Source organism: Sceloporus occidentalis, unplaced genomic scaffold (genome assembly GCF_023333645.1).
Source record: "Sceloporus occidentalis isolate IW3139 unplaced genomic scaffold, rSceOcc1.0.p SCAF_1, whole genome shotgun sequence".
NCBI classification, from domain to species: Eukaryota; Metazoa; Chordata; class Lepidosauria; order Squamata; family Phrynosomatidae; genus Sceloporus; species Sceloporus occidentalis.
The window spans coordinates 306,350,476-306,372,689 of NW_028316981.1; the positions used below are offsets into that span (position 1 = coordinate 306,350,476).

The 22,214-nt window shown below is 40.3% G+C and overlaps 1 protein-coding gene across 5 annotated transcripts in view; it reads left to right on the top strand.

Moving 5' to 3' along the window:
• The window catches only part of DYM (dymeclin), a 239,798-nt gene that overhangs the window by 141,621 nt on the left and 75,963 nt on the right, over nucleotides 1-22,214 (top strand). For all 5 annotated transcript variants that reach the window (XM_089497500.1, XM_089497528.1, XM_089497508.1 and 2 more), the window contains one exon: nucleotides 19,924-20,026. In XM_089497500.1, coding sequence (XP_089353626.1) covers nucleotides 19,924-20,026 — 103 coding nt within the window. The remainder of the gene's footprint in view (nucleotides 1-19,923; nucleotides 20,027-22,214) is intronic.

Genomic DNA, 22,214 nt, shown 5'->3' on the forward strand with positions numbered 1-22,214 from the left:
AGTGGTTAAAGCTTTGCTCTAAAGCAGCAGAGTTACAGAGAATAGGCTGAAGACCCTGACAAACTCTCCAAGCCTTCCCACTTCTTCAGGATCCAGCTGGCTCTTGTATCTTCACTCAAGACACCAGACAACTCAGTAGTCTTATATAAAAGATCTACTTTATTCTACTATATACAGCTCCAAAACTATCCAACACAACTCCTCCACAACTACCCACAAAATACATTGGGATTCATAGCCATTATTATAGTCATTGCAAAATACCACCCACTCTTGTCTGTTTCCACCCAGTGGGCGTGTACATCCACTCTCATTGGCTCTCTTGGTTCAACCCACAATTAATGATTTCATCATCTCAGCCTTGACCACTTAACAATTCTCAGGTGTGTTCAATTATCCACTTTGCATTTCTGTCCTTGGCATTTAGGACTTGTTAATTCCATTACCTTTTACACCTGTGTGACTTCTAATTGCTTCTGCTGAGTCACCCTGACTCTCACATACATGTTTTATTTCATTCACTGTATATCCTATGTTGCATTTTCCTTAACAATATTCTGATCAAACTGGCCACTAGAAGTGACATAAGGTCCTGTCTGGTTGTCATTTTGGTAAGGATACTTCCAGTAGAGGCCTAAATACTCTGAAGGCAACAGATAGCTGTTTTTGGAACTTAAGCAAGATTAAGCTTGTTTAGTACTTGGATGGGGGACCACTAAGGAGTACCAGGTGCTGTAGACTATATTTCAGCAGAAGGTAATGATAAACCATTTCTTCTTACTCCTTGCCTAAGAGAACACTATGAAACTCGTGAGTTCTCCATAGGTTGGCAAGCAATTTGAAGGCACATATGCAGATACTGCCAGTAGAGAAGGTCTGTTTGGACTCTTTTGGGGAGGGAGTGGCCTATGGAGGACACAGAACATATATTGGCCCCAATCCCTGCACAGTTATCCATCCCTGCTTTAGAACACCATAAAACATACACAACTGTTACTCAAAATGGCTCACTCTCTCCTCCACCTTCCCCTTAATGTCTAGATCTAGATGTATCAACAAGTGATAAGATGTTAGCATACTAGTGGTTGTCTTAATCCAGTCTCTTGGCTGTCACCTATGAAGGAAGGCAGACTCAACTATGTAATGATATCATATCAGATTATTAAGAATTGGACATCAGCCTCCTTAAAGGGAAACATGGCCTCACTGCCAGCCCATTGTATCACACAGGGTTTTTTTTTTGGGGGGAGGGGGGACTGTTGTGTTGTCATGGATCTCATCGTGCAAATCATTGTGAGAAGCAGCTAATGAGTGGCCACTTCTTTGCAAGCCTCCATAATAAACATGTAGATGTCAAGTGTGAAGATTCAAGTGTGAAGTATGAAACTGGGGCAGGTCAGCAATTCATCACCACTTCCCTTCAATTCCTGGAGACTTCATGCATATAGCAGAGGGGGTGAGCTAGCATGCAGAAAGGGGGGGGGGGGATGAGAAATGAGAAATTCCCAATTTAATTTCTTTCTTCGTGCACTTAAAAATTAACAGTGATGAGAGATTTAGAGAGCTGTGTATATTCAACCCAGAGAAGAGAAGGTTAAGAGGTGATATGACAACCCTGTTTAAACATTTGGAAAGATGTTATATTGAAGATGGAGCAAGCTAGTTTTCTGCTGCTCCAGAGAATAGAACCCAGAGTAATGGAATCAAAATTTAGGAAAAGCAATTCCACCTCAACATTAGGAAGAACTTCCTGGCAGCAAGAGCTGTTTGACTGTGGAACTCGCTGCCTCGGAGTGTGGTAGCGTCTCCTTTGGAGTTTTTAAAACAGAGGCTGTATGGCCATGTGTCATAGGGAGTGCTTTGATTGTGTATTCCTGCATGACATAATAGCGTTGGACTGGATGCTCTTGGCATCTCTTCCAACCCTATAATTCTATGTTTCTATAAGTAGATTGAGTGTTAAGTCACACTTCAAAGCAGGCAATTTTCCTATACTCTGGTCAACGTCTGGTTGTTGCTTGTTCAAGAAGATGGAGTCAGGAAATTAGAGAATAATTATAATTTAATTTATTTATATTCCGCCTTTTCCTGGAGGAATTAAGGCAGATTACAACAGAAATGATAATAAAACAATTAACAATATTACAACATAGAATAAAAATACAAAATATAAATCATGTATGCTTGCTAAGCAATAACTTTAAAAAAATCCTTCCCTATTCTGAAAATGGTATACGGTATTTGTTGGTCAGGTTTGGAGTAGTCATCTATTCTAGATGTGGACTAACTACTGATAACTAGTATTGATTTACTGGTTGCCATTGACTTACTAGTTACTGATAAGCAAAAAGCACATTGTCTCAAATAAGAGAGGGATGCCATTGAATTGACAATGATAGCAGGCAATTCAAGGGAGTGGAAAAGTCCATTAATTAAGCAGAAACTCCCAAAAGGTAACTGGAATAAAGAAACGTTTTTTTTAATGAACAGCATTTCTGAATTGCTTTTCCAATTTGTGGGAACGCCCAAGGCAATGTACATTAAAAAGTCTACCAAGAAGAACAAAGCATAGTATAGTCTTCCTGAGTAAAACAGTACATTTGAATTATGCTACATTTACTCTACGCATTCTTTAATGTTTTATGACTGGTGCCAGGATTTTCAGGAAGTGAGGAAAAAAATTGCATGACAGAATTTGACCAGAAGATGGAAAGTGTCCAGAATGGAAATAACAGTATTCTGGCTATGCGAGCATATAATGACAGAGAGACCACACAGTAAACATAAATAAAACCAGCTTGATTGTCAAGGGAAGGAGAACAAATATGTCATGCAATTTGAAATAATTTTCTTTTCTCAGGGAAAAAAGGAACAGTGTAGTAAATAGTCTATAATGATAGAAGCTTTGCTGAGGAGTCCTAGCAAAGATGGAGAAACTGGATGAGAGAATTTACCAAGCTATTTAGGTTAAAAACATAAATAAGCAATTTTATTTTTAAAATCTCCATAGAAATCAAGTTTCATTGGGATGGGCAGAGATGTAGCTTGAGGAAAGGAAGGCACTTGAAAGGGACAGCAGTAAGAAGTCACTTACTATAAGCTACTTTGTGTCCCAATTTTGAGGGGAAAGCGGGATATAAATAAATCTAATGACAATAACAAAACAACAACAGCAATAATCATAGTTATTGCTGTAGCCTCTCCTCTTGCGCCAGTGTTTCCCCTTGCAAATGTCTTCCAGCCGGGCTTCCTTTCCATTTCACAGCCTAGGACATTAAAGCAGACAAGGGTTCATTTTCAGAGATAAAACGCCAGTTCTACTTAAATGTCAGCATGTTAGCCTTCATTTTAACATCTACAATAAATATTTGAAGGGTTATATTGCTCAGCCGTGAACCTTTTTAGCAGTGGCACGGTAGTTTCTTACCTTTATTTAGCAGGCAATCTTCAGTCTGTAATGAAGCATATGTCTGAGACTGTATACTAAAATTTGCTCTCATTGTGCCCTCTAGGTATTACCAGAAAGGGAGAGATGCCATCAAATGACTTTGTCTAACTTCCTAATACACAACAGATTTCACTCTCAGAATTTTTTCTTTGATTCAAGTATGATTGCGCCAGAGGCAAGGTATAAGGTCACATTTTCAAAAATGATTTTACTGGGCTTACAGCCTCAGGTCGGAGTGCCAAATGTAGAATAATTTCCCTAAACGAGCCCCTCTCCCCAGAATATGCTGAGCACTTCTGTTCTGGCAGTCTGTTCACTTCAAGTAATCCCTAATTTTGGCTATATTTATTAGGCCAGATGTGGCGATTGTATGCAAACTCTCCCTTTTCTGCCCTAGATAGATCTATAGTCCTCCCCATCCTGAAGGCTCAAGGTGGTTAGCAGAAAGGAAAAATAAGCAAAACAGAGTCAGATTTCATCTAATTCAATTTCATTTCCCCACCCTTTCCTGAGTCACAAAGACCAGACCCAAACAGGTAATGCATAAAATATCTCAGCTTAGGCAGGGACTGGCGAGTCTCCCGTGGGAGCAATTTCTATAAGTAGGAGGCAGAGAATAATGTATAATTCAAGGTGATGATGTCCTCACATCACAGTCATTGCTATAATCTACTGTGTTTAAAGGATATGTTGCCTTTAAACTTTCTCAATGGATGCCATAATGCAAGATGTCCTGGCAGACTTATTGTCACCAACTTCTTTCAATCTGGATTTCAAGTTTTGGATTCAAAACTACTAGCATTGTTGATCTGTAAAGCACCACAAGAATATTTGTTATCAGAACCAGCCATGCTTTCTATTATGACCACAGCAGCTATCTCTTGATGATTGGTTGTATGAAATAATTCTCTTAAACCAGCTATCAGAGCCTTAGCCTTCTTTATTTGAATTCCTTTCTTCTCAGTAGAAGAGAAGACCTTTGGCATATCTCAGTTAAAACCACTGACAAAAAAACTCCTTTTTGCAAAGACTTTTCATGTTCATCCGATCCCCTTTTATACTTGTTCTCTGTCTAGATGGATTGTTATTTTTAGCTGCATTAGCATTAGGAAGATGATGAAAGGGGGCTGGAGCAACACAAACTTTTGTTGTCAGGCTGCAGCAACTTGACTACAGTAAACAATGTAGTAAACTTTGAGCAGGGAAAAATGAGATCCTACCATAGCAGACCCTAACGTACCTATGTGTGCCCACCTACAACAGGCAAAGTAAACAGCAGCTGCATCCAGATTTCCTTATTCAGCATGTGTGAACAGTAAAACAGAGAAAAAAGGGGAGCAGATAAACCTGTGTCACCAGCTTCCCCCCAGCATGTTAAAAAAGCAAGTTTGCTACCATCAGATGGAAATCACAAGAAGAGTGAAGGATGGGAGAAAAAGTAATTTGTTTTGGAATAAGCCTTCAAATGATCTCTAGAAGGTTCAGAATGCTTTTGTTTACTTCTCCAAGGCTTACCTGGGTTGTTTTTTTTTTTTTGGTTTTTTTTTTACTGATAGCACTCTTACCTCTACAGAAATAAAGATTCCCCATCACATTTTCACCCCACAGCATAACTGCATTTCTGAAAATTGAAACTAATTCAAATTTACATGCTTTAAAAGTTCAACAAATACTGTTGCCAGTTCAGGAACTCTATTTTCTCTGTATTGTCCTAGATTGCATTTGTGGATTGGCAGCCTCTGTTGTAACATTAATTTCTAATGTAAAAGTATTCAGTCTAGACTTTCTGAAGAGAAATAAGTTTCATTATTTTCAGTTTCCTTCCCCCATTAAGCAGTTATTTTTTCATGGTTCAGAAACAAGTAATGCAGTTTTCATGTAACTGCTTATTGCAAGAACTGGAGCTCATGTGTATTATTGTAAAGTATTCTCAACAAGAAACTAAACATCTAAATATGAAATGAAACTCTGTCCTCTTTATGAAATGGGGAGAGGTGGTGGTGGAGGAAGAAATCATAGTATACTGAAAAGTCTTTGACTTGCCAACATGATAGCAACATTTAGTCAATTGTGAAGGTTCACATTAATTTTCAAAATAAAAGCTAGCCACTCAACAAAGAATAATGTGGTTTTAAAAGCACTAACAAATGCACAGCAGTGCTAATGTAACAATACGTTTCCATTTGAAATGCAGTCCTGTTGAATAGCTACCAGAAGGGAAAGCATGCCATTCCGGAGTACCTTTGCATCTACTAATCCACCACAAATTGGTGGACTAGTAGATACTCCCATTAATTTAGTCATCCTAGATCTTTAGCCCCAAGGTCTCTGGTTGAGCAACACTTGAGCCCCAGGCTAAGCACCTTGTGTTCCACTTACTCATGGATTTCTCACCAGAGGGGCTTGAACACAGTAGCCAATATGGTGTGGTTTGGTGAGTAGGCATGGATGAAAAGGTGCCTTAGAGGTGCCTTGATAAGTGAGTGACAGTATCAGTAGGGATCCCTGTAGGATTAGCAATAGCAATAGCATGTATATTTCTATACCACTTATCAGTGAACTCAGCACTCTCTACGCAGTCTGTAAGCCAATTGCCTCCAACAAGCTGGGTATTCATTTTACCAACCTACAAAAGGCTGGAAGGCTGAGTCAACCTTGGAGCCCTGCCTGGGATTGAACTCACAATCTTGTGGTTGCAGTATCGACATTTGATCACTGCATCACTGGGCATTTAGGGTTTTTCCTCCCCTGGGAGTGCTCCTTGGCCTTTTAAATGATCCTTTCCCATGCTCCACCTCCCACAGCCCAATCTGGGGTGACCTCTCTACATGGTTTTCCAGGGAGCTCATGCTGCTGTTGTGAGGGAACGACAAGGGAACACAACACTGAAAAGCAAACCAGCAAACTCTCTTGGGTTGAGGAGTGCAGAAGTGGGAGTCTTGTGCCCCTAACTCCCACAGAAGTTTAGGGACAACTGTTCTACATTGAGCAGGGGTGTGTGCAACATCCCAGTGTAGATGGAAAGAGGGTCACAGGAGTAAAATGTTTAAGACCCATTGTTCTAAGACACTGCCTCACTTTAAACTTAGTTCATTGCATTTGTTGTTGCTGTGTGCCTTCAAGTTATTTCCAACTTATGGTAACCCTATCATGGGGTTTTCATGGCAAGTTTCTTTAGAGGGGGTTTGCCTTTGCCATCATCTGAGGGTGAGAGAGTGTGACTTGCACTGCAGTGGGTTTCCATGCCTGAGTCAGGATTTAAACCCTGGTCTCCTAGGGTACTAGTCCAATGCTTAAACCATTTTAAAGGTTTAACCAATTTTAACCTTGCTGTGATCCTGCTTCGATCCATTGGGAGAGGCGGGAAGATAGAAATAAAAATTATTATTATTATTATTATTATTATTATTATTATTGCTTACAGGTGGGTTTTAGTATAACTTTGAATGCTATTCAATGTTGTCACTTGTTTAAGAAGTATGCATAATCATGCGCATGCTCTCACAGCAGTTTAAAAGTATGCTACAGTGCGTGGGACTAGTAGGTGTTATATGAACTATTAAACTTTGCTTCCAAATTTTTGGTTTTATATCTCTACTTTTTAACAAGTTAAACAACAAAGAAAAGAATCCTGCTACATAAACCACAGGAAAGATCAGTGGCAGAGGAAAACAAAAGCAACTTTAACAACTCACAGAGATGACTAATTCAGTAAAGTTTGAAGTGCTGGGCTGGAGTAATATATTATATTTTCCTTTACATCTACAAAAGATTTTATGTGGGATTTAGAAGAGGATTTTGTCCAGGTTTTTTATTTTTATTTTTTTTTTAAAAAAAATATCAAATGGCTAAATGGTGGGTCTGATTTTGCATGTTTTTATTTAGAAAGAGATAAAATAACTCTACACTTTTTATTTACCTGCATGTGTGTATATGCACTCCAGAGGTTAGAAAGCCTTTTAGTTAATACATTTAAATGTAATTTTTTACAGCGACATGGTACAACACCAGTTAGTTACCATAACTAACCAGTTATTTCCAAATTCTGATACTGTTGCACATATACACCTATATAAATAAACTGTACTATAGGAGCTGCTAGATAATACAGTAAATGACTGGGGCTGTTAATGAACCAATCCTTAAAATCAACACTGTTAGTTTTAAAGAGTCTGCATTAAATTAGCATCTAATAATTGATTTTCAAAACCTCACTAATGGACTAATAGTAATTTCAAAGGCTATAGAAGGCTAAGACAGGAAGGAACGAGTTATAGTTCCCTTTTTTAAAAAATCTTTTTTCTATGACTTTCATTGCTGTGTTATATATTTATCGTTTATCCATAGCAACATCCTCTACATTTTAATGTTCCATTCTTTTAAATTCTTTTCATAGAATCATAGAGCTGGAAGAGACCACAAATGCCATCCTGTCCAACCCCCTGCCATGCAGGAACTCACAAACAAAGCACCCTCGACATTTTAAATTTTTTGTTCCAGTATTCAGTTTATAATGATATAAAACTATCTGTGTCTGTTTATCTTCACAATGTCTCTTAAGCTGTGAAATTTAGACCCTTGAAACTTTGCATGAATAATGAAGAACTCTTAGGGTTGGACCACTTGGAGGTTATTTTGTTTTTAATTAATTTTAGTCAATTAATATTTGTCTGTAACCTGCAGAACTGTCTTCAGTCACGAGATGAAGGACTTCCCAACTTCCCCTAATTAGAAGAGAAGAAGCTAATGGCAAACCTATAGAAGGCTGCAAGCCATTACATGTGGTTATTCTCTTTGCATGGTCCCCAAGGCCTTTGCACAGTTCAAAGAGCAGAGGGAGGGTCTGCTTCTTTGTAAGTAGGAGGAACATGGACAGAAAGAGAGGAGTTGAGTGAACATCTGGGTGGAGGGACAGAAAAACCAACAAAGACGAGGGATGTACAGTAGAGGGAAAGAGGAAGGGCATTGAGTCAGATGGTGAACTAAGAGGTTTCTACCCCTTGTGAAACTGGATGTTTCTGATAGTATATATGTGTAGTGGCGTTGGTGCATTGTTCTGAAGACTTTCTGGAGGTCCCAATGCACATAGATTATTTCTTCAACCCAAATCGCTCTTTAGCAGCCACCTCCTGTTTCCCCAGTGCAGCAATTCTTCCGTATCACATATTGAAATACTGGATTTGGTCTCATGTTTGTGTCTCAGAAGACATTAAGCTGCGAAGTGGGATATGAATCTCTCCTTCAGATTAGACCATAGGAGATACACACACACACACACACACACACACACACACACACACTGTGTGTGTGTGTGTGTGTGGAGGCATCATATATGTTTTGGTTCTGCACTGTAAGTACATACTTTCCAGTATAGTCCCCCATTTGTTAGTTATATTTTCAGCATCAAAATGCTACTCTACTCCAGTAATTCCCAAACTTTGATCATCCAAGTATTTTGGACTTTACCTAATAATAATAATAATAATATATTTATATCCCGCCCCTTTCAGGTCAATCGGGGCGGCTAACAGTAATAAAATACAATACATTGTACATCAAAATCTACTTCCCTCCCCCCTTAAAAAGTTATTAAATCAATTATAATTAAAACCAACAAATTAAAACAACATCAACACATACACATTATTACAAAACAAGACAAAACAGTAAACTGCGGTAGCATTCTACTTAAATTTCCAGGGAGGACCTTGGGGACTCTCATGAGAAGAGGGTTCCTGAGACCGGGATTATCTATCCAGGAAAGGCCTGCCAGAAGACATCCGTCTTGACAGCCTTTTTAAAGCTGTCTAAAGATGTCATTTGACCTCCCAGAAGCCCTAGCCAGCTTGGCCAGCAGTCAGCTATTTTGAAGAATGAAGTCAAAACATCTGGAGGACCAAAGTTTGGGAAACCACTGCTGTACACAAACATCCAACAGCACAGACACACGGAAAAAGCAAGTCTCCTCTGGGTGTTATCTATGGCGGGTTATAGACCGCCCATTTGGGGCGGTCTGCACCCGCCCCTTTCCCCGGTGTATCGGGGCCTCAGCGTGCAGAGCGGCAGCCGCTGAGGCCCTGATCCGCCGCTTTTCAGGCTGCGGGGAAGCAGCAAAACGCCGCTTCCCCGCAGCCTGAAAAGGGGTGTCCCTGGGGCTTCAAGCCCCAAGGACACCCCGCGGCGGCGGGGAGAAGGAGAAAGGGGCCGCTTGGTCCCTTTCTCTTTTAGTCCGCTGGGCGCAGCCGTCTGAAGGCTGCGCCCAGCGAACTAAACCAGGAAGGAGCTCCAAAACGGAGCTCCTTCCTGCTCCGTGTTCAGGGCGCACTAAGCGCCCTGGCGTGGAGCAAGGATGTCACGTCCGCCCCGTCTAGAGGCGGCGCGGCCGTGACGTCCTCACGGCAGCGGCCGTATGGAAGGGCCGCCGCCGTTTAGTGTGTGACGAGCACACACTAGGGTTAGGGCGGTGCAGAAGCACCGCCCTTTTGTAACCCTAGTGCGTGCTCGTCACACACTAAAGTGCCGGTCTGTAACCGGCCTTTGTATATCTTTGTGAGGTAAGTGGAAAGTCAGTGTTGAGGCATGAAGTGGCCATCACTTTTCTAGGTCTTTAGTCTTTAACTTCACTTGCATAGTATGAATTTGCATGATGCACTGTTTGGAACTCTGTTTTGTTTTGCCATTATAATACTACTGACACTAAATCCATCTTGGATTCCCATTGACTTACTCGTATATATCATTCATGGAACAGATAATTATGGTAAATTTACCATAGATTGATTTAACTTGCAAAAAGAGCAACTTTTTAAAATCAGACTATGCCTTGGTGATTTTACTTCAGCTTTTCAAAGAACCTATCAAGTTTCCTCTATGGAAATGAGATTAATTCCCACATAAATTGAATTCAGTATAAATCTATTTAGCATGTTACTTGGGATCCAGACTTTTTGTTTTAAAGAAGCTACAGTATAAATATTTTTTTAAATGTGCAGCAATGTTAGTATGGATCCTATGCCTGTCTTGATCTTCCCAGCCAACTAGAAATCTTTGTATATATTTCTGAAAAACTTTTTACACTGCTTTCTTCTAACATATTCGTATTTCCAGGTACAGGGGGTCCTGGGTATCCATTGGTGTTTGATTCCAGGACCACACACACATGCATACCCTATAGATACAAAAATATGTGAATGCTTAAGTTCCATTATATACAGTGGTGTAGTAAAATGGTGTCCCTTATTTTAAAAATGGCAAAATCAAGATTTACATTTTTTAAAAAAATATTTTTTTGAATATTTTCACATCATGAATTGAATGCATGGATGCAGAATTTGTCAATATGGATGGTCAACTGTTAATGGACCATTGTAAGTGGGTTGTGTGTGTTTTGTTTTGTTTTTAATTTAACAAAACTGCTCTAGATAGCTGTTATCATGAGCTGCCTTGGGTCCCTTCGGGGAGAAAGGCGGGATAGAAATTAAATAAATAAATAACATTAGCTATTTGAAACATTAACATCTCTGCAGGTACAATGCTTTACCATGGTTAGGTTGGGGGGTGGGGATAAGAAAAAGAAGGACAACAAAACAAAAGAGAAATTGAATTGCTCCCCTTCCACCAGTAGGGAAAGACCTTTTTATTCAGATAGGTTTTTGGCCATTAATTGGTTGTTTCCAAAGGACTTTTTAAGGATGGAGTCACACCTTTCCCCTTTCCTTGTTGTGTTTTTAAAATGTTTTTTTTCTATTGTTTTAATTCATTGCTTGGCTTTGATATGTTAGTTTATTTAATTGGTTTTTAAATGTTCTTTAGTGTAATAATTTATTGAATTTTAGTTCTACTCTATTTTAATTTGTATTATAAGCTGCCTTGGGCCCTGCAGTGGAAGAAAGAAAATAATTTTTTTATTATGGTTACAAGTTACAAATACCTTGTAAAAACAAACAGAAAAAATACACTGTTATAATTGCAAGAAAGTTATATATCAGCTGTTGAAGATTATGGCAAAAGGAGACAATAAATTCACAAAATATGTTTCTCCAAGTTTGACCATAGGTATCTGGCTGGAAATTTGCAAAACAATTAAAAGTGAACCATATTTCCACAAATAAGTCTAGAGTCAGTTTGAATCGGGTTTTAGATACAAAATGAATTAATAGATCACATTTTTGGTATTTTTAAAAGAGTGTAATTCTTTAAATTTGACAAAATAATGGCACCTGAAAGTTAACGAGGAGGAGAACGAATTTTATTAATCAGTCAAGAATGCATAATACCTCAAAAACCAGATTTTAAAAAATAGGTAAGGTAAAATAGCTTTATTGTTAAAAGCTAAAAGCCATCACAATTTGATAGTGGTCCAGCCAGTAGATACAAAAGCAATATAAAAGGATCAAAACACAGAATAAACAAAATAATAATAATAATAATAATAATATCCCATCAATAAGATACAGTAATACAACAATAATGAAAAAAACATATGGCAAATGAGACTTTTAATCCTTACTCCCACCTTGAGAACCAAGTCTAATCTTACTAGTAACTAAAGCAAATTTTGCCACCATGGAGGTAATGAATACATCATTACCAGCCAAAAGAATACAGATCTGCTGGGAGCAAGATCTGTTGGAAAGAGAATGTAAAATATGATCAAGGAACTTTTGTCTAAGATCTCTATAAAGAGGGCAATGTAAAAGATAATGTTCAGTATTCTCCACTACCCCAGTTTTTCAAATACACCATTTTAGGTGGATGGGGGTGTTATTATATCTGCCTGTCAAATAGGCGGAAGGCATTCATTGAAACCGTAAGGCTGTGAATGCTTTTCTAACAGGGGCCAAAGTAAGATTAAAAAATAATTCTCTAATCCAAACGATTTTTTATATAATGGAAACCAAAAGGAAAAAGAAGAGTTCAAGAGTGATTTATCAACAAGATGGATTTTTCCTTTAATCAGTTGTTTAACTCTACCGGCGGCATAATTTTGTAATGAGTCAACATTAATGTCATAGTTCTGCAGTATCGTTCTGACAGTATATACCCAAGAACTTAAGGAGTTAGAAGATAATTACTCTAAAAAGTATTTTTTTGGGGAAGCCTGGAATCACTCATGGTCAACAACTTCAACCAGTAAAAGCAAGCACAATATGTATACCAGCTTGAAAGGCAATTTGACCTGTTTCTGCTCTCAAAAAGGAGACGGGTACTTTTAGGAACAGCCAACAGGGATCTCAGGAATGAATTCTGAACAATTTCCAAATTAGAGATACTATTATACCCCCAAATTTCTGCACCATATAATAGTTGAGGAACAATTTTTCTTTGATAAACCTCAATAGAAGGAGCTACCAATTGACCTCCTTGAACTCTGTGGAATTTTAGGAGGGAGTTTATAGAATGAGATGATTTTAGCTTGGTTGCAACAAAATGTGTTTTCCATGACAAGTTAGATTGAAATTTTAAGCCCAGATAATTGAAATAGGATAGTTGATAATAAAAAGCATAAAAATTAGGTTATAAATTAAAATACAAAGACATAGAAAACAACATCAGAAGGAAGAGGCCCCTCCCTCCTCAACTGTCATCTCGGCCTCAGAGGGAGCCATCAGGCAGACCCAGCAACATCGGGGACTGCCTGAAGGAAGAGGCCCCTCCCTCCTCAACTGTCATCTCGGCCTCAGAGGGAGCCATCAGGCAGACCCAGCAACATCAGGGACTGCCTGAAGGAAGAGGCCCCTCCCTCCTCAACTGTCATCTCGGCCTCAGAGGGAGCCATCAGGCAGACCCAGCAACATCAGGGACTGCCTGAAGGAAGAGGCCCCTCCCTCCTCAACTGTCATCTCGGCCTCAGAGGGAGCCATCAGGCAGACCCAGCAACATCAGGGACTGCCTGAAGGAAGAGGCCCCTCCCTCCTCAACTGTCATCTCGGCCTCAGAGGGAGCCATCAGGCAGACCCAGCAACATCAGGGACTGCCTGAAGGAAGAGGCCCCTCCCTCCTCAACTGTCATCTCGGCCTCAGAGGGAGCCATCAGGCAGACCCAGCAACATCAGGGACTGCCTGAAGGAAGAGGCCCCTCCCTCCTCAACTGTCATCTCGGCCTCAGAGGGAGCCATCAGGCAGACCCAGCAACATCAGGGACTGCCTGAAGGAAGAGGCCCCTCCCTCCTCAACTGTCATCTCGGCCTCAGAGGGAGCCATCAGGCAGACCCAGCAACATCTTGGACTGCCTGAAGGACGAGACTTCTCCCTCCTTTAACTGTATTTTGTATTGTATTACGATTTTACTGTACACCGCTATGATCATCGCGGAATAGCGGTCTATAAATAAAACATATTATTATTATTTATTATTATTAACATCAGAATATTATAAAAGTGTTCAGATTACAGTCATCCCTCCTTTTTCGTGGGGTATCTGTTCCAGACCCCCTCGCAAAAATGGAGTTATGGATATATTCAAGCCCTATTGGCTTGAACATAGGCATGGGTGTGTGGGGGCGCACAGAGACGTGCCTCGGGCACACACCCCATTCATTTTCCCTCCGTTTGTCCCTCATTCATAAGTGAGTGACGCGAGTCCAAAGACTGCAAGAATAGAAGGAGGACTCTATATCAGATTATTTCTTGGGTAACATTAGGACATCTGTTCCGCTGCTCCTCCCTGTTTTTGTTTTCAAGAAAGTGGGTTGTTTAACATTATGTATTTGGCAAGGAATTTAAGAAAGGAGATCCATAAAAATAGCAGGAAAATAGGGCTTGAGCATACGCTCTTTTAATAAATATTAATAAAAATAAAAAAATTATTTATATTGCCCCACCTCTTCCTACGGATGGAGGCGGAGTTACAACGTGATAAAAACATAGAATACAATCATAAAATCCAACAGTCAATTCAATAAATACATCAGTGGATTATTTACAGAGGATCATCATCACAATAAGGGTAGTATCTTAATCAGGTACAGAGGGGTAAGCCCGCTGGAAGAGCTTCGTCTTGACTGCCTTCTTAAAGGCGTCCAAGGTAGTAAGACGGATTTCTTCCGGCAGGCTGTTTCACAATTTAGGGGCAACGGCAATAAAAGTTTTTGGGGAAGTCATGTGCAACCTGGTAGTTTGTATTTCCAGTAAGTTTTTCCCTGAGGTTCTGAGAGTGCAGGGCAGATTGTGTAGGGAGAGGCGTTCCCGCAAGTAACTCGGGCCCAGGCCATGTAGGGCTTTAAAGGTGATAACCAACACCTTGTACTGTGTCCGGAACGGATCCCCCATGTATGGGGAAGGCAGACTATATAAATCCCTGTTTTAAAAAAAAAGTAAAATAAAATCTTGTAGAACATGCATTGTGCAATATGTATTCATGAGATACATAACGCATATACTCAACAATAAGTCGACCTCAAATATAAGTCGAGGGAGGAACATCAGTACCTTTGTGCAGTTGAGGCCTTTCAGGAATTATCAGTGAGAAGTGTCCTAAATCAGTGCCTTTGAGGCTACTTGATGTGCAGGACTGCAGATTATTGTTTCCCAATTGTCCATAGGTTATAATTGTTTATTTCTTGTAAACTTACAAGGGATCACCAGCCAATAGCTCAGGGACCAGTATCAGTCCAGGGACTACCATTTTGAGTAGCACTGTCTTAAATGATCACACGCTAAAAATGCTATTAGACAGCTATTGTATTTGAACCCTCCCAGGAATAACTAAGGCTAAATGCAATCTATCCTATGTACACTTACTATTTTACCATTGCTTTCATGGTAGTCATGTTATTAAATATGTCAGCTGAGTTGTTGTTGAGTGGTCAGATTATTAACTGCTTCAGCTGGGTGGAAGAGTTGGCTTTTAATGCAATGCATTATTCTTTATATTCACTGTTTTATAAAAATGTACCTGCAATGAGGCAACATTCATAAAATCCTACCTGCTGTCTTGAGGTCCCCCACCTTAAAACCAGTACTGAAGTCCCTGACCGGGGTAGATTAAATGCAACCATGATTTGCTATCCCAGACTGTTTTTGCAACCTGACTCCACTAGACTGCCTTTTATATGGTAAAAAATGTTGAATTATTTGTCCGGAAAGCCAGGAAACTCAACATACAATTTAAATACATCACAGCCTTACCCTTTAATGTTAAAAAAATAAATTCAAAACCAGAAATGGATCTCTCACTACTACTGGCTTTGGTTTGCATAAGTTTTTTCCTCCCATTGGGGGCATTTTTGTCCGTGCAGCCCCCGAGTAGCCTCAGAGGCAGAAAATTGGCCCCTGGACGTGCCATCTTTGATCAAAAGTTTTCTAAATCTCTGGAATGAATTGTCTAGAAAAGTAGACTTGCTTTATTCAGCCTCTACTGAACGAGATGAAGGGTTTGTCTAAATGAATAGTCTATAAATTATTATGTCAGTACTAAGCCTCTAAAATGCTATGCACATTTCACAGTAGTGCATGTGGGAATTGCATTTGTGGTTTGAGGATATCATTAGGCCTGCTTTTTATGTAAGATCTCCATTTTAAACTACTGTGAGTATGGAGCTAAATAAAATCTCTGCCTTTGGGGGCCATATACCTTGTGATATATGGACCACAAGAAAGAGGAGCTACAATCCATAAACCAAGAACTCAATACAGTCTCGGAGCTACGATTCAGGCCTCTGGGGAGATTCGGGAATACTCTAAACAGTGTGGTTTGATAGAATAACACCTGACTCCAGGAAATAAAGACTTGTATATAAAAAACAATCTGCTGTTTCTCTTGAATATGTAAGAAGGAATTGTCATGTTCAGACCAGGATGTAGTTGAATATAGGCTGAAATGGCAAGTTTGGGAGTACTCCTGCATGCATTCCTGTTAAAGTTGCATGAGTGAGCAGGGATTATTTGAGCAACTTTATCTTACCCACTGGGCATGTAGTAGTGGGGACCAGACTTGGTTTCAGATTAGATTGCTGTCACATGGAGCTGTTTTTGAAGTCAGTCGGAAATCTTCAGTTGGCTTCAGATGGAGTTGACCAAACTCTGAACAAAGGAAGTTGATTGAATCATATTACATACATACAAGTACCAGCTTTGCTGCTTGCCACTTTGATTGCAAACTTTATTAAAGGTACAGGTTTTGATTATTACTGTCCTAAGTGGAAGACTGCCTGACAACTTTGCACCTTTTCTAAGGCCCAGATTTGAGCTCTCCTGCCATCTGAAAGGCAGCAGGGCTTTGTCAGCATTGGTACCCAATAGTTGGAACATCTTCCAAGAAGAGGTCCAAATGGTCCCATGACAGTTTTATTTCAGCATGTTTTTACAGCTTTATTTTCAATATATTTTTATGCTGTTTCTTTTCATTTTTAAACTGTTTGTATAGCATCCATTGTTGATGTTTTTATGAGAAATCCCTGATCTGAAGGAAAAGCGGTATATAAATAAAAGTTTTATTATTATTATTATTAAAAGTTGGGGATGGTGGTCTATCAGAAAAGTGGAATTGAGGTGCTTTAAAAAAAACTTTCAAATTACATTTTGGCCACTGAAAATGTAAATAATACACCATAATAATAGATAGATAGATAGATAGATAGATAGATAGATAGATGATAGATAGATAGATGTTTATCCCGCTCTTTTCCCAGAACTGGACTAGATAGATAGCATGCAAGTGGTCCCAAGTGAGCCTTATAGGCAAGAACTGATGAAAGAGTGGGACTCCTGTCAAGTTAACAAAACTTGTCTGTAATTTCCAAGCATTGAAAGAGCAAATTGTCAGAAAGCGAGGTATCAAAAAGTGGGGAAAGCCTGTGTGTGTGTGTGTGTGTGTGTGTGTGTGTGTATGTATATCACCATTGAATAGACTATAAAAAAAGAAAGTCTATACATTTCTGTAATGGTGACAGCTGCTTGATCAAGTAGGGATAAGGCATTTGTTCTCCCCTACGAAAAAAACTAGCATTTTTATCTTGTGTGAAATCTTTGTCATGTAATTATCAAATATATATATAAATGTAGTCATCTATTTTTTAAATAAAATTAGAATCATAGAGTTGGAAGAGATCACAAGGGCCATCCAGTCCAAGCCCCTGCCATGCAGGAAATCACATTCAAAGCATCCCTGACAGACGGCCATGCAGCCTCTGTTTAAAGACCTCCAAAGAAGGAGACTCCACCACTCTCCAAGGGAATGTGTTCCACTGTCAAAGAGCTCTAGTTGTCAAGAAGTTCCTCCTAATGTTGAGGTGGAATCTCTTTTCCTGTTGTTAATATCCATTATTCTGTGTTCTAGTCTTTGCAGCAACAGAAAACAAGTTTGCTGCATCCTCAATGTGACACCCCTTTAAATACTTAAACAGGGCTATTGTATCCCTTAACCTACTGCTTAACACAGGGGTAGGCAACCTTTTTGAGCTGAGGACCGGGTTGCTGTCCCTCAGACAACTGGGGGGGGGGGGGGGGCGAAGCCGGGGGGTGGAGCTTCCATCCTCCAGGGGCGGGGTTGCATGCCGGGGGCAGAGCTTCCACCGAAACCCCGCGGGGAGAAGGAGGCATGTGCCCACCCTCTCCTCCTCGGTCCCTTCCTTCAGCTGAACGGGCCCTGGAGGAGCCCGCGGAGGCGGTAGGCCACTTCTGCGGGCCCTTTCTCGGCCCGTGCGGCCCCAGGCCTCCCTCCAGAGGGAGAGGCCTGGGGCCGCATGGGCCGAGAAGGAGCCCGCAGAAGTCCTCCTCCTCCCGGGCGGCGCGCTCAAGGAAAGAGGAGCCCGTCCCCTTTGGCCAGTTGGCCAATGGCCGGCTGGCCAAAGGGGATGAGCTCCTCCATCCTAGCCCCGCGGGTGGCACGGTGGCGGTGGTGGCGGCGGCGCTGCCCAGGAGGAGGAGGAGGAGGAGGAGGAGGCGGCCTTGGTGGTGGTGGCGGCAGCAGCGGCAGCAGGACCGGGCTGGGGCCGGTCCTGCCACCTCTGCGGGCCGCATCCGGCCCACGGGCCAAGGGTTGCCAACCCCTGGCTTAACACATACCGCTCTGGCTTCATTAAGTTACCCATATTCAGTCATCACTTTATGCATGTGTGAGTGTGTGTGTATGTGTGTGTGTGTGTAATGTGTAATGTGTACTCCAGAGCTTTGAAAAGGAACTTCTGAATCACAGCTCCAAGAGTTATCCCTTTTCCAAGCTTTGACTGTGCACACACCCATATGTACATGCATAGGTATTTTTGTTTGTTCTATGTTGTAACTGAGTTTTGCCTTTCATGTGTAGTTAAAAAGGAAAAAACAGCTTCAGCAAGACATCACTGCTAAGCATCAGTCGGCTTGTTTTTTTTCTTGGAAAAGACTGGTGATAGCTTTTCTCTGTGACATTGCATTAGGCTGCAGAGGGCTTTGGAACACAGAAAGGCATCACTAACCCTTTTCAAGGATTGAGGGAAGTGTGAGGTTTCTCCCCAAATACTGATAGCTATGGGAAGCAGTTGAAAGCACCGGGACCTTTTCTACTTCCAAGTGCCTCTGAGGTTCAGTATGGTATCAAGGGATAAACCTAGATCCTCTCCTGGGTCAGTAGAGGAGCAGGCTCTGTAGCTGAATACAAAGGTTGCATGGTTATCAGCTTCAGAAAAAGGTATGAAGCATTGCCTTGAGAGACTCTTCTTGCAGATTAAGTTCTCCACACATCTTAAAAACTGTTGTAGCCTGTTCTTTCATGGTGGGATTGCGGTGCACAACTTTGTCTAGAATGGTAGACAGTTTAGATTCCCGCTATATAATCCCCTTGCTTTCACTCTGCCAAAAACAACTAATTTAGCTATCATTTAGGCACAGAAAGAGACATGGTGAGTGATAGTTGCTTCCAGTGTGTAGCTACAGGATTCTGCAAATCGATGATCTCTTTAGTATGTAGCAGGACAGTTTTTAAAGTTAAAGTTATCTGCTGGAAATATTTTTATTTTTAACTAGTAAACTTCTTGAGCCATTGCAAATGCAAACTAATGGAATAAGCATTAATCCCCCTGGTGCCAAATGCTAGATTTGGAGCAGTACTGAATTTGTTGGTATTAATGGATTAACATCAAAATGAGGAATAATGGGAAATGGTGGGACAGAGTGTGATGAGAATTGATTGCAAGGGGAGAAGGACTGGGGCTAAAGGGAAGTGAGCATGTGATCCTGCAGCCTGATTCCTTAGTCCTGGCTGTGCGTCAGTATCATGTCACATCTGTTAATGCCTTTTTGGAATTGGTTACTTAGTGTTCTGGAATGTCATAACAAAATGTCGGCTTTGTGAACCATTTCAAAAAATATCAAACTAAACCTGTCCTTTGTAGAATTACATTTCCAAAGAAACAGCCCTTAAAACATGTATTTTGAAAAGGTACCTCTGTAATATACAATTTCAAGGAAGCTCTACTAAATTGGCAGCCTTGTTTTATAAAAGCGAAACACCAATGTATCCATTCATATAAAAATATACTTTTTATTCTCTTCTGCAGTTTGTTTGCATTGTTGTCAAAAAAACACAACAAAGTTTTGGAGCAAGCCACACAGTCCTTGAGAAGTTCCCTTGCTTCAGATGACTCTCCACTTCCGGATTATGTGAGTATGAACCTTAGTGTTTTAGGGGAATGTGTCAAAATAGCATATCCCAAGTCTGCAGAAGTCTGTCAAAGTGTATGACAACCTGGCAACCATCAGCACCAAAATATAGGAAGCTTCACTCATGACATCATGTCTGAAACTCACTAAGGGGAAAAAACAGTTGCAAATAGCAAAATAAAAACCACAGCTATTCATAGCTAGAAGATTTACTGTATTCTAACAGCTTGTAGTTCTTGAACATTTGCATTTGATTGCCATTAAAATGGCAGTCAGGGTAGGGTAGGGAAGCTATTGTGGCAAAATACTGTGGTATCCTGAGGAAATGAAACACCAAAATACTGCCTTTACCTAGCATCCAGCCACCTACAGCAAAAATACATAAAACTGGAGGGTATTGTGTAGTTTGGTTTTTAGTTAGTGTACACTAGAGGTCATGAAGATGTAGCAAACCTCAAAGACCATACAACTAGCATTAAAATATATGGCAATATATTTTTATATAGCAATTCTTCTGTTCTAAACTTGCTAAACCTTTTTCTTGATTTAGTGGGCTAAGTGGCTTAGATACTTAAGTTCTAACATAATCCCTAGCACTTCAGCACAGCTCTAATTGTATCTAAAAAGTGGTCTTAATGTTAAACTTGAATGCCTATCCCACTGAAAGCAATGCAATGCAGATAGACCAGCATTCCACTACACATTTGGATTTACTGTACAGTATATCTGTTGTACACAACAGTTCTGATCTGAAAGGTGGGTGGTAGGTTTGTGTACATGTGCACATATACTCTTTAAGTGGATTCTTTGTGGCACATTTTTCCTTACCTTTCAAAGCCTATTTTCGTTTGCTGTCCTTTGTCACTGATTAGTTTGAATTCATACTATCATCATAATTTCTTGTTCTTAGTCCATGGCCAAATATACATTCATTTAAGTACCAGCATAGTGTAGTGGTTTGGGTATTGAACTGTGACTGGAGATCATGTCTTCAATTCTCCGCTCAGCCATGGAAAGTTACTGGGTGACCTTGGGCAAGTCACACACTCTCAGCCTCAGAAAACTCCATCATAGGGCCACCTTAGGGTTGCCATGAGTTGGAAATGACTTGAAGGCACACAGTGACAACAGTATTCATTTAAAACATTCCTATCTTATCTTCAGCCAACAGAGTTCCTACAGCACTAATGGTTCTATTAATCTTCTAACTGCTGCAATTAAACCTTTAATACATATAAAAATATTTAAACAAAGAAAAAAATTGTGTGAAAGCTCCTTGTTCAACACTGGAGTTTCAGCACCTAAGTATTCCCTGCTTTAAAAGCTGAGCACTTTCCCTATTCATGCACCATGGTACACATTATCTGTATTTAAAAATATAACGTGATATCTATCCCTCTGAATAGATCACAAATGGCAACTTCTTTGTTGTTTGTTGTTAACTGCCCTTGAGTTAACCCTGTTTCATGGTGATCCTGCAGATGAAACATCTCCAACATCCCTTGTCCTCCACTGGTCTACTTCGGTCCTGCAGATTCAGGCCCATGACTTCCCCGATTGAATCTATTCATCTGGTGTGCAGTCTTCCTCTTTTTCTACTACCTTCTACTTTCCCTAGCATTATTGTCTTTTCTAATGGATCATGCCTTCTCATGATATGACCAAAACAGCATCTTCATTTATATACCACTTCATACTGCACTAAGCAGTCTTGGTTTACAACTGTAAGTAATTGCCCCCAACAAGCTGGGTACTCATTTTAGCAACCTTGGAAGGATGCAAGGCTGAATCAACCCTGAGCTCCTACCTGGGATTGAACTCACAGCCTTGTGGTTTGTGAGTGAGTGGCTGCAGTACTGGCATTTAACCACAGGGCTCTGGTATGATAGCCTCAGTTTCGTCATCTTGGCTTTCAGCTAGAGTTCAAGCTTGATCTGTTCTAGGACCCATTTGTTTGTCTTTTTGATTGTCCTCAATACCCTCAGCACTCTTCTCCAGCACCACATCTCAGATGGGCTGATTTTCTTCCTATCTGTTTTTCTTCACTGTTTAGCTTTCGCATTCATACATGATAACAGGGAATAAAATGGCTTGAGTGGTTCTAAATTTTGTGATCAGTTGTATACCTTTATATTTTATGATTTTTGTCAAGTTCTTCCATGGCTACCCTTCCCATTCCTAGTCTTCT